The sequence below is a fragment of the Mixophyes fleayi genome, chromosome 3, assembly GCF_038048845.1.
Source record: "Mixophyes fleayi isolate aMixFle1 chromosome 3, aMixFle1.hap1, whole genome shotgun sequence".
Taxonomy (NCBI): Eukaryota; Metazoa; Chordata; class Amphibia; order Anura; family Limnodynastidae; genus Mixophyes; species Mixophyes fleayi.
The window spans coordinates 88,639,500-88,652,613 of NC_134404.1; the positions used below are offsets into that span (position 1 = coordinate 88,639,500).

The 13,114-nt window shown below is 44.8% G+C and overlaps 1 protein-coding gene across 1 annotated transcript in view; it reads left to right on the forward strand.

Moving 5' to 3' along the window:
* ATR (ATR checkpoint kinase) overlaps positions 1-13,114 on the forward strand; it is an 87,856-nt gene that overhangs the window by 49,561 nt on the left and 25,181 nt on the right. Inside the window, exons 29-31 of the mRNA XM_075201936.1 lie at positions 7,562-7,726; positions 8,304-8,395; positions 9,506-9,597. Of these exons, the coding sequence (XP_075058037.1) occupies positions 7,562-7,726; positions 8,304-8,395; positions 9,506-9,597 (349 nt within the window). The remainder of the gene's footprint in view (positions 1-7,561; positions 7,727-8,303; positions 8,396-9,505; positions 9,598-13,114) is intronic.

Sequence of the window (13,114 nt, forward strand, 5' to 3'; positions counted from 1 at the left end):
CGGCACGGTCATGCGGATAGCTTAGAGCCAATAGTGATAGACCCCTCTGGTTTTGTAGTAGTCCGTTGTGGGACCCGGGAATCCGGTACATGGATATCGCGGCTCCCTCTGAGACTTTTCAGCCTCTATAGTGCAAGCACCGCTGGCGTCCTAGATCCAGTGAGGACGCTGCCTCATTTCCCGCTAGAGCAGATTCGGCACAGTTGGGCAGGTAGCTATGAGCCAGTAGTACTTAGACGTCTCTAGTTGGACCGATAGATTGTGATATAATAACCAGGAGTCCTTCACAGTTGTTAGGAGATAATTCACCAAGTTCATATAACACACATTGGTAGTACAATGAAGGTACATTCAGATCCGGTTATAGAACACACAGAACCCCGCTGAGGCGTTTCGTGCCTCAACAGGGCACTTTCTCAAAGCTTTGGCGGACCACTACACAACCAGGTGACTGAGAGTTCCTTTTTTTGCCACACACACTGTTTGTATATGAAGGAGGCCGTTATCATGGGCTACTATTCATAGTGTCTCAGTGAAGACCTCAGTACTCTTTAATGTACATGGCTGCCTCTTATGTCCTGGATTTGTGACTATAGATTATTTTGTCCCTGGACGATTTTTAATGTGTACACCATCCCTTTTTTACAGCCGCGGTTGTTTGTTTGTTTTTGTTGTTAATTTAGTGTTGGTATTTTAACCCTTTCTATTCTACAGGGTCTACTTTGTATCTATAGAGATTGTTACTCCAGCGTAAACTTTCTATACTGATTACTGTCAATTGTATTAAATACAGTGTTATTTTTATTGTGTATATCGTGGACTGTAGTACTTCACTTGACAGGAGAACCTCAGAGTATTATGTTTTTTACAATATCTGATTCTTAACAGCGTGACCCCTATTCGCTGGTTTTGTGTTAACCTTCTGGATATAGTCATATACTATGTGGACCATACTGCTTCAGTTCTTAAGACAAACCTTTTTGTTCTATATGATGCTTACAAGTGAGGCTGGCCTGCATCTAAGCAGCCTATTGCACGGTAGATAACAGCCACTATGTGTTTGGCTTATTTTGACCAGTGCCGTTTGGCTTCAAGGCTCATTCGTCTAGGGCAGTTGGTGCGTCGTGGGAGGCGGATTATGGTGTTTCGGCCGAACAGTTGTGCCGGGCAGCTATGTGGTCACCTGTCAACCATCTTTTCTAAATTGTACATGTTACAAGGCTTTGCGTCTCAGGATGCTAGCTTTGGGTGCAATGTCTTACGTGCAGCTGTTTCAGAGCACTCCCACCCTTAGGGGCAGCTTTGGGATGTCCTCATGGTCGCAGTGTCCCCCAATGGCAGGAAACAGAAAAGAGGATTTGTTTCTCGCCATATAATCCGTTTCTCTGAGTCCATTGAAGCACTCTGTGTGCTGTCTCTTTGCTTTAACTGTTTGATTGCATGGTATTTAGGTTCAGTTTTTTCTGTTATGCCTAGTTAGGCCGTCCTTTTTTGTTGGGCTTTATTATAAAACATTTTCAGATGTGGGAGGGTGCTATACACGGAACCATTTTAAATATTGAAGTGCCCTAGCTCCAAGTCCACCTACTATACCCCAAGGTCGCAGTGTCTCCCAATGGACTCAGAGAAACAGATTTTCAGTGAGTAAAAAATCCTGTTTTCTCTTTCATCCAGTCTGGGGGACACTGCTTACCATGGGGTTGTGGAGGGGAGCACGGGAGTTGGCACCTAGCTAGTTAAGTTTTAGCACTGCTGACAGACCCCTCCCCTCTACAATCCCCCTGCCCCTTCCTGTTCAGTTTTTTATAGGTGCCCATGGAGTTGGGCAGTGTTTTTAGTTCTGCTAGGTTTTTTTCATTTAATTTTATTTATTTATTAATTTTTTTTTTCCATTATAAATTATTTTTTTGGTGGCAGACCTGGGAGTGTGTTCTATTATAGAGAACACACTCCCAGAATAGCAGCGCAGGCACTACTCTGTCAGATGAGAGCCAGAGGCTCTCACTGGCAGAGAATAAGGGTGCCTAAATACAGAGTGACAAACGGTCTCTCCGGACCGCTGTCACTCTTGGAGCCTCCCCGATAACCGGCGCTGCCACTGCAGGCATAGAGCGCCGGTTATCGGAGATTACAAATGCCGGCGGCCATCTTAGATCCGCGGAGGAGCGAGGAGGACTGAAGGGGACCATACCAAGATCCCCCCTCATACATAGGAGGGGGCATCGGGGAACAAACCGCTGCAGAGAGACCTCAAACTTTGAGGTCTCCACTACTCTGCCGCATACCATTTTTTCTATTTAAAAAACGGAGCAGCTGTAATGAAAAGAGACAGCATTATAGGAGGAAGGGGGGGAGCTAAGACATAGAGCTCCCCTGCTCTCCAGGAAAAATTGGATTAGCCCGGTCTTCTGGCGCCAAGGAGAAGCCCGGGAAAGGAGAGAGATCAGAGGGAGCAGGAACCAGGACGCTGCTGTTGGACTTCTCCCCTGTTTGGCCTGTGGCTAAGTATCGGATTTATTTAAACAATATTATTGTATTTGCTCTGACTGCAAAGTGGGCTAGTAGGGGTTATATTGTAGTTCTCCTACTTGCCAGGATATTCTATTGTCTAACAAAATACAAGTACAACTTTTATGTTAGATTAGTTGATTACTTGTTTTTTCCCACTGTCTCTCTGTCTCTCTCTCTCAGCTAAATTTAACAATTTAAGGCTGTGTGTTTGGTGTGCCTTCTTTTGTAAAAATGACAGATAAAGGAAAGGGCCCTATGGCAAAGTATTTTACATGTTCAAGATGTAAGGTTAAATTACCATGTGGGCAGAAGGACCCGTTGGCGCTCTGCTCTGTCTGCGAAGCAGGGATCCCCCCTGCGCAAACACAGCATATTCCAGCCCCACAGACGGAGGAACCGGCCTGGGTGGCCTCCCTGATGCAGTCGGTTTCCTCTTTAGCACAGATGATCTCACAATCTACTCAGTTGCTATCTAGTGTGGCAGCCTCGGCGGCTAATAATGCTAGTACACCTTTGGGCCTCCCTGCTACCACAGGTTCTATTGGAACGTCTATACCAGGACCTTCCTCTTTGCTTACGGACCAGCCCCCTGTTCCCACAGAACCGGCATGGTCCGCAGCATTTATAAAGGGTTTGGATAAACTAAACCAGTTACTTGAATCCCCAAACATCCCGCCTGCTAAAAGGAAGCGGCCTAGATCCGCTAATACCCTTATGGTCCTTTCAGACTCTGAGGGGTTTTCAGAGGAGGGGGAAATATATTCTGATCCTGACCAGGTTCAACCTTTGGAACAGGAGGAGAACACTAAAAGCCAATTTATTGATGATTTGGTTTTAGCGGTGAGACAAGCGTTGGACCTCCCAGAACCGGAGGATCCTAGTCCTAGAGACAGAAGTCTTTTTAAGAAGGCCAAAAGGAAGGCTATCCGTTTTTCCCCTTCTGTAGAACTCAGAGATATTGCAGAGGGAGCCTGGAAACAGCCTGATAGAAGGTTCTCTGTTCCCAGGAGGTTCTCTTCCCTGTATCCATTGCAGGAGGAAGACGTGGCCCGCTGGGAGGGTATTCCTAAAGTGGATATCCCAGTAGCCCGTTTGGCCAGACACACTTTACTACCAGTCCCAGGTTCAGCAACTCTGCAGGATGCCACTGATCGCAGAGTGGAATCCCAGCTAAAATCTATATTCGTGGCAGCAGGTTCTTCCTTTAGACCCACATTTGATTTAGCTTGGGTTGCTAGAGCCATGGAAGTATGGGCAGATCAACTGGCAGAGGCTTTACAGGACTCTGATTTACCTCCCCTGGCTTTACATTTGAAAGAGACATCGGGGTACCTTTATGAGACGGCCGAGAACACAGCGTCTGTGTCCTCCTCTATTCAGGCTGCATCTATTTCAGCAAGAAGAACGTTATGGCTGAAATCCTGGGAAGGGGATTCGGAATCAAAAAAGTCAGTTGAAACCATTCCCTTTTCAGCAGCAGGTTTGTTCGGCCCGTAATTGGATACTATGATTTCCCAGTCAACAGGGGGCAAAAGCACTTCTTTGCCGGTGTTCCCAAGTAGGGGCCGGAACCCTCAGGTCAGCTCCTTTTGTCAGCCCTTTAGGGGGACCTCCTTGCCTAGAGGACAGTCATTTAGAGGTAGACAACCAAATGCTCGAGGCGCCTCTGTCAGGAGTAGATCCTCGTTTGCAGCTAAGCGCCAGGCCTCCAAGACCCAGGAGAAGCCTGCGTCCTGACGACCACTCTTCTCTGCCAGAGGTGGCGCCAGTGGGGGAACGTCTGTCTTTGTTTCAGGAACAATGGGCAGCGTCATCCCAAGACCCTTGGATTCGGGGCATTATATCAAGGGGGTACATGATAGACCTGCTTGGTCCGGTACCACATTGTTTCTTTGTAAGCCCGCTACCCCGAGATCCAACAAGCAGACAGGCAATACAGGCCTGTGTCGCCTCTCTTCTTTCGCAAAGAGTCATCTGCAGGGTCCCAGACAACCAGAAGGGACAGGGGTTTTATTCAAATCTGTTTCTGGTCAGGAAGCCGGACGGGTCCTTTCGACCCATTTTAAACCTAAAGAACCTCAATGTGCACTTACGGGTGGACAGATTTCGGATGGAATCCCTGAGGTCGGTAATAAACGACTTAGAGAAGGATCAGTTTATGGCTTCCATAGACATAAAGGACGCATACCTCCACGTTCCCATTTGGAACGACCATCAGTCCCTCCTAAGATTCACAGTGGGGGCCTCCCACTATCGGTTTCGGGCTCTACCCTTCGGCCTCTCCACAGCTCCGAGGGTCTTCACGAAGATCATGTCAGTGATGGCAGCGTGTCTTCACCTAAAGGGAGTTCAGGTGGTGCCTTATTTGGACGATCTGCTCATCAAATCCTCCTCAGAGATTTGCTTACGTCAGTACTTATCCCTCACCTTGGCGGTTCTCAAGAGCCATGGGTGGCTGATAAACTTAAAGAAATCCCAGGTGATTCCGTGTCAACGCATGGTTTTCCTAGGGCTCATCATGGACACCAGTCAGCAAAAGGTGTTCCTGCCTGCGGAGAAGATCAGTTCAATTCGGAATATAACATCTCAGGTCTTGTCTTCTCCCAGCCCCTAAATTCACTTGTGCATGCGGCTGCTGGGAAAGATGGTGGCCTCCTTCGAGACCATCCCCTTCGGTCGAGCTCATTCTCGGTGCTTCCAGTGGGATCTGTTGACAAAATGGTCAGGATCCCACCTACGTTTGGATCTCCAGAGGATCTCGCTGTCTTCGGGGGCGAGAGAATCGTTCCAGTGGTGGCTGAATCAGGATCACTTGTCAGTGGGCAGGTCCTTTGCTCCATGGTCATGGATCATAGCCACAACAGACGCCAGCCTGAGAGGTTGGGGTGCGGTAGTCCTGCACCTCAGGCTCCAGGGGCTATGGTCAGTTCAGGAATCAGCCTTATCAATCAACACTTTAGAGTTAAAGGCAGTTCTTTTAGCTCTCCGGGGGGCCCAGACTCTTCTTCAGGGCCACCCAGTCAGAGTTCAGTCCGACAATGCCACGGCTGTGGCATATGTCAACAGACAGGGAGGAACCAGGAGTGTAGCTGCAATGCGAGTGGCAGCTTAGATATTCCTTTGGGCAGAACAGTATGTTCCAGCTATCTCGGCGGTGTTCATTCCAGGAATAAAAAATTGGGAGGCCGATTACGCGATGATGCAAGGGGAGTAGTCCCTCCACCCGGAAGTATTTCAGTCTCTAGTTCAGAGGTGGGGTCTTCCGGATATAGATCTCATGGCCTCCAGACACAACACAAAAGTTCCCAGGTTTTGCGCAAGGGCAAGAGACCCCTTAGCGGTTGCGGTGAACATGATGTCCATGTCATGGAAATTCAGGTTGGGTTATCTGTTTCCCCTGATTCCCATGCTTCCTCGAGTACTCAGACGAGAGAGGCAAGGCGGTCGGCCGGTGATTCTAATAGCTCCCTCATGGCCGCGTCGAGTGTGGTACGCAGACATAATATCCATGGCGGTAGGTCAAGGATATCGTCTTCCGTCACGAGACGACCTTCTTCTCCAAGGTCCCTTTCGTCACCAGAATTTACCTCAGCTCATTTTAACGGCATGGCTGTTGAAGCCAGCCTCTGGAGAGCTAGGGGTTTTTCCCCCTGTGTAGTGAACACTATGCTGTGAGCTCGAAAACCGGTTTCGGCTCGCATCTATCATCGTATCTGGTGAGCCTATATTAAATGGTGCGAAAATAAGTCCTGTCACACATCTTCCTTTCGTCTCCCTCGCTTATTGGCTTTTCTTCAGGATGGGCTGGAAGCAGGGCTCCGTTTAGGTTCATTAAGAGTTCAGGTTTCAGCGCTTTCAGTTTTCTTTCACCTGAAGTTAGCGGATTTGCCTGATGTCAGGACTTTTCTCCAGGGAGTCTTACATATTCAGCCTCCTTACGTTCCGCCTACAGCACCATGGGATCTTAACCTGGTACTGGATATGCTTAAAGGGCCTCCTTTTGAGCCATTACCTACGGCAGATTTTAGATGTCTTACCTGGAAGGTCATCTTTCTTTTAGCTATTGCATCTGCACGTAGGGTTTCAGAATTAGGAGCTCTGTCTTGCCGGGAACCGTATCTGGTTTTCCACGAGGACAGAGCGGCGTTGGGAACCCTCCCTTCCTTCGTTCCAAAATTAGTTTCGGCTTTCCCTCTGAACCAGGAAATTGTAGTTCCGGTCTTTTCATCTACTTCCCATTCTGATCAACAGTCTATGGAAAAGTTAGATGTGGTTAGGGCTCTCCGCATTTATGTCAAAAGAACTTCTCAGATTAGACGTACAGATTCTCTGTTTGTTCTTTATGATTCTAATAAAAGAGGCTGGCCAGCCTCAAAACAGTCCATTGCAAGATGGATTACGGCAACCATTAAAAAAGGTTACATAAAGGCTAACCGTCCTGTGCCAGAGAGACTTACGGCCCATTCCACCAGATCGGTAGGGGCGTCATGGGCAGCGAGAAATAGGGCTTCTGCAGACCAGCTTTGCAGGGCAGCCACCTGGTCCTCTGTCCACACCTTTACAAAATTTTATCAGTTTAATGTATTTGCATCTGCGGAGTGGTCCCACCCTTGGGGGGCTGCTTTTGAACGTCCCCATGGTAAGCAGTGTCCCCCAGACTGGATGAAAGAGAAAAGAGGATTTATGTACTAACGTTAAATCCGTTTCTCTGATTCCGTCTGGGGGACACTGCGATCCCTCCCTTCTGCTTTTCCTCTGTATGCTCTTGTTTGATTGGCCTTTTCTCCTTGGGCTTTTTAATTAACTGAACAGGAAGGGGCAGGGGGATTGTAGAGGGGAGGGGTCTGTCAGCAGTGCTAAAACTTAACTAGCTAGGTGCCAACTCCCGTGCTGCCCTCCACAACCCCATGGTAAGCAGTGTCCCCCAGATGGAATCAGAGAAACGGATTTAACGTAAGTACATAAATCCTCTTTTTTTTATTAAACATCTATGAACATGGACCATTATTAAATCCCACAATTACCAGAATCCTGTTTTGCTTCCATTTAGAAACTTTATGCTGCTATGCACGAGCCTGACGGTGTAGCTGGGGTCAGTGCTATTCGTAAGAAAGAGGCATCTCTGAAAGAACAGATCTTGGAACATGAGAGCATTGGTTTGCTAAGAGATGCCACTGCCTGCTATGACCGAGCCATTCAACTCAAGCCGGGGGAGGTAACGCAATTCTGTATTTAAAATGTGAATACTGATTAACCCTATCTTACTGTTAACACACTGGATGCTAAGTGCGAGTGGGACTCGTTCTCTACATGCAGCCCAAAACTCGCCCTGCAGTACAAAAAGTTTTAAAAACATCCACTGCCCTAATTGATCGGTGTCTTCTCCTGTAGTGCTGCAGCAGGAGTCTCAATGCAGCAGCATCAGGTCACAATGTGCACACGACCCCTAGGCATCTCCGGCATATGGGGAGGCTCTTTCAGAGCCTCAATCACTATCCCTGGCTCAGAAAGTTATTTTAGAACTTCTTCATAAACCAACAGAACAGTGGATGGGGGAATGTTACAATTTATTACTTTCCTGTAAGTATGTGAAGCACTGATTTTTCTCATGGCGACACAGCTATCCTTCTAGTAATATGAGAGTGTTTATTGGTTGCGTCTTTGATACTTTTCTTAAATTTCTACATACAGAAATAATCTAATCATATGGCGTTGTAAGTTTAACATGATCCTTCTAGATGAACATAGTGCTTAATTCAACAATGCTGCCATTGTCCTCTTTCTCTGTACAGATTGTGCACTATCACGGAGTAGTGAAATCCATGCTGGGTCTAGGCCAGTTGTCTACTGTGATCACACAAGTTAATGGAGTGCTAAATAGCAGGTGAGAATCATTTTATTTTATCATTCAGGATTAAGATGCTTGATGGATCTATGCATAATAAAATATCTTACAAGTCTAGGTCTCCATTGGTCCTTAGGTCTTAGGACTTTAGCTTTAACTATTTCTTGAATGTCCCGTCTTCAGTTCTGTTTTGCAGCCTGTGAGTTCAAGTTGTATGTGGTTCCAATACATCACATATGTCTACTTATTATTGGAAAGCAAGGTATTCAATGCAATAAAAAATTGGATCTAGTCAGCACAGCATTCAGTAGGTCTATATTTTAATGCCGCAGTAATAACTTATAGCCTATATATTAGGATAAACATACATCATAGCATCCCCTCCAGATAGACTTATACATAACCATGCAGTGTATAATCATATACCAATCCTGGATAATTCTAGACAGAGTTCATTTTCCAGTAAACTTTGTGATGCTTATGTGAATCCAAAGACACAAGTTGATTTGTATTTGCCTGGAAATCCAAGGCAGGTATATGTTATAATAGCATATCTTTTTCATACGATGACAGAGCAATGGATGGGGTAGATTTACAAGTGTAGAATTTGTTTTATTAAAGAATAAAAAGTGAAAAAAGTATCTTGTGGAGGGAAAACAATCCTAGAAGATAAATTACTCTTATCTGTCCTGTTTTATAAGGGAAAAAGCATCACTCAAAAGAAGAAAATAATTTGTAATGCGTGGTCTATAATGTTTTATAAATGAACCAGCTTCAGTTGTGTGGCCTACAGAGATGTGGATCTCTTTCGCCTAATTTCAGTGAGTTCAGTCTATGCAGCAATTATTATATATAATATTTTTATATTGGTGTAAGGATCAGAGTCTGCTAATTTCTCCTTATCGAAAAAGGTAACCCTACTTTTACTCAAGCTGGCCTTCCCACAACCATTTCCTTTGTATTTCAGGAAGTGAGGGACATTAATAACATTATATGTATGTTTGATAATGCAGCTTTGAAACCAAGCGTTAAAAGTCTGGTGACTGGTGTTGGAAGCTAAGATTTGGGGTTAATATCTGCATTGTACCAGGGCTACACGATGTATTTGTGTTGTTCTCTTAAGTCTTGTTCATCCTACTGCATTTCTAGGCCTGAGTGGACAGCTGAATTGAACACTTATAGAGTAGAGGCGGCTTGGAAGCTCTCACAGTGGGACTTGGTGGACGAATACCTATCTGCAGGTATTGATAATATCATGTGGTGTATAATGTATGATTATGTTATTATATGAGTGGCCTACTAGCAGTGTAACATTTCAGTTTAACAATAAGCTTGTTTTCATGGTAAACCTCACGTCTTTTCTTATTGTTTACTCAGCTGTAGCAGATTAGAAAATTGCTTGACATATTATTTATTTTGTGTAAACTAAATTGTTTCTAGACCTCAGTTTATTCCAGAATATTCTGGAAGTGGTGAAGTCCTGACAAATAATTGTTGTGTTAGGTAAATTTGTTAGTAATGTCTGTGTCTGAGAACATTATTTTCCTTACCTTACCTTGCAACAAATGAGTGTAAGTAAATATAAATATTTAGTCTACATGTTGTAATATATGCTGTGCCTTGTAGAGGATTGGTGAGCAATTTTATGTTCTGTTTACACATAGGGGCATATTCAATTGTCAGCGAGATTTTTTGGTCCCCACGGCATTAAAAAAAAAAAAAGAAGTTCCACGCGGGTTTTTGCCGGCAATAGCGACCGTTTGGAGTTAGCACTGCACAATTCAATTGCAAAAGAGGTAACGCTACCCCCGCGCTTTAAAAATTGTGTTTTGCGAGACTTTTGGGGAGTGAAGTGGAGTTTTAACGCGGTCATGTATAAGACAAAAAAAAAGTTTTGCATACATTTCCATACATTAAATTGCATTACACATTGATAATATCTACATTACATTACTTTATTTAGCATATTTTTAAATTGAACTATTTTTTTCCATACAATCATCTATACCATGTAAAAACACATTGCTACATTCATATTTGTACCAAAAACATACATAAATAAAATAATTAGTGAATTTTTTTTTGTTTGTTTTTATTTTTATTTCAGCTTACACAAGTTAGTCATTAGTGATAAACATAAGTTTAACTTTTTTGCACATTTTTACATGATTTCAACTACTTTTCAGAGGTTTTTTATTTTTAACACAACCCAAGGAGGTGCGAGATAAAACAACATATTTGCCTGTTTTTTACCCGCCACGTTAAAAAAACAATTGAATAGCTTTTAACGCGGCTGCCTCTCGCATACCCTATACTTTCAATAGACCTTCTACTGGAGCACGAGAGGACTGTTTCTTGAAAAAAAATGTAGCGTTAAGAATGGAATTGAATTGCGGGTAGAGTTAACCTGCTCGAAAATGATGATGAAAAACAACATTAAAATGACTTGTCACCGAGTTATTTTTTTAGAGCGTGTTTATTGAATACCCCCCATAGAGTACACAAAACATTTCTGGAAAATTTGTGCAGCAACATTTATTTCCTGGATGCATGAGCCAGAAATTGCATTCAAGCGAGATTATAGATCATTCTGGATGGCAATTTGCCATTTCTTGCTCAGAAGGAAATCTTTGCCTACAACCTGTGTAAGAGTAACGTTTGCCAAGTACCATGTAAAATGCGGAAAATAACCCCATGGTTACTTGGCATCAGATTTGTTTTATGGTTTTGTTTTTTCTGTTTATGTGTTTATCAAATTGAGGTTATTTTAATGATATTTAAGATGACTTTTTGAAACCTGTACATGCCCTCATGAAATGTTAAATGAATACATTGATTATTATAGATTCCTTCCGTGCTTCTTAGCCATGTTAACCAGTTTATTTTGACTTCATCATATGTGAAGTAGTAAGAAAATAATTGAATGATGGGAATGTTAAGAATAAGGATATTATTATTATTTATTTATATAGTGCCACTAATTCCGCAGCGCTGTACAGAGAACTCGCTCACATCAGTCCCTGCCCCATTGCAGCTTACAATCTAAATTCCCTAACACACACACACAGACAGACCCACACACATGGGCAGACACAGACAGACAGCCAGACACACAGACTAGGGTCAATTTGTTAGCAGCCAATTAACCTACCAGTATGTTTTTGGAGTGTGGGAGGAAACCGGAGCACCCGGAGGAAACCCACACAAACTTGGGGAGAACATACAAACTCCTCACAGATAAGGCCATGGTAGGGAATTGTACTCATGATCCCAGCGCTGTAAGGCAGAAGTGCTAACCACTTAGCCACTGTGCTGCCCTATATTAATGATATGGTAGCAATGGTCCGCCACCCTTATCGCTTCACCTCCCTCCAAAAAACAACTCTGGTGCTCCTTCTGCCCTATATCGGGTGAAGAAGTTCGCTCCCTTATTCTTTCCTCTCCACCTGTCCTCTTGATCCCATTCCCTCTCATCTCCTTCACTCTTTCTCCCACTGCCTGCTCTTACCTAGCACACATTTTCAACCTACCACTCTCCTCTGATGTAGTCTCCTCCTCATTTAAACACACTCTTATCTCTCCTATTCTCAAAAAACCTAATCTCGACCCCACCTCTCTCTCCAATTATCGCCCTATCTCACTTCTCCCCTATGCCTCCAAATTACTTGAGCGACAACTCTGGTGCTCCTTCTGCCCTATATCGGGTGAAGAAGTTCGCTCCCTTATTCTTTCCTCTCCACCTGTCCTCTTGATCCCATTCCCTCTCATCTCCTTCACTCTTTCTCCCACTGCCTGCTCTTACCTAGCACACATTTTCAACCTACCACTCTCCTCTGATGTAGTCTCCTCCTCATTTAAACACACTCTTATCTCTCCTATTCTCAAAAAACCTAATCTCGACCCCACCTCTCTCTCCAATTATCGCCCTATCTCACTTCTCCCCTATGCCTCCAAATTACTTGAGCGGATTGTCTGCAGCCGCCTCACCAGACACCTCTCGGAGAATTCCCTGCTTGACCCTCTCCAATCCGGTTACCACCCCCTCCACTCCTCCGAAACTGCCCTGGAGAAAGTTACTCATGATCTCCTTTCTGCCAAATCCAGGGGTCACTTCTCCCTTCTCGTAATCATCAACCTCTCTGCGGCCTTTGACACTGTGGACCACCCCCTCCTACTGCAAACTTTTCTCTCTCTCGGCCTCTCTGGTTCTGTCCACACCTGGTTTCACCTCATACCTCGCCAACCGCTCCTTCTCTGTCTCCACGTCTGGTTCTTCCTCCACCCCCTCCAGTCTCCCTGTAGGAGTCCCTCAGGGCTCTGTTCTCGGCCACCTACTCTTTTCGCTCTATATTTCCTCCCTTGGTGATCTCATCTGCTCCTTCGGTCTTCCGTATCACCTCTATGCTGACGACATTCATCTCTACACCTGATCTCCTGATTTCTCTTCCACCCTCCTTTCTCGTGTATTTGACTGCCTCTCTGCCATCTCCTCAAAATTAACATATCTAAAACTGAACTCATTGTCTTTCTTCCCTTCTAGACTCCCCTCCCACCATGACCTCTCTATCATTGTTAACAACACAACCATCTCCTCTGTCACCCAACTCCGCTGCCTGGCTGTCACCCTCGACTCCTCTCTCTCTCTTTTGCCCCCCACATTCAATCCCTTGCCCAAGCCTTCCAACTGCGCAACATTGCCCGCATCCGGCCCTTCCTCTCTCAAGATGCCACAAAAACAATCATCCACGCACTCATCAT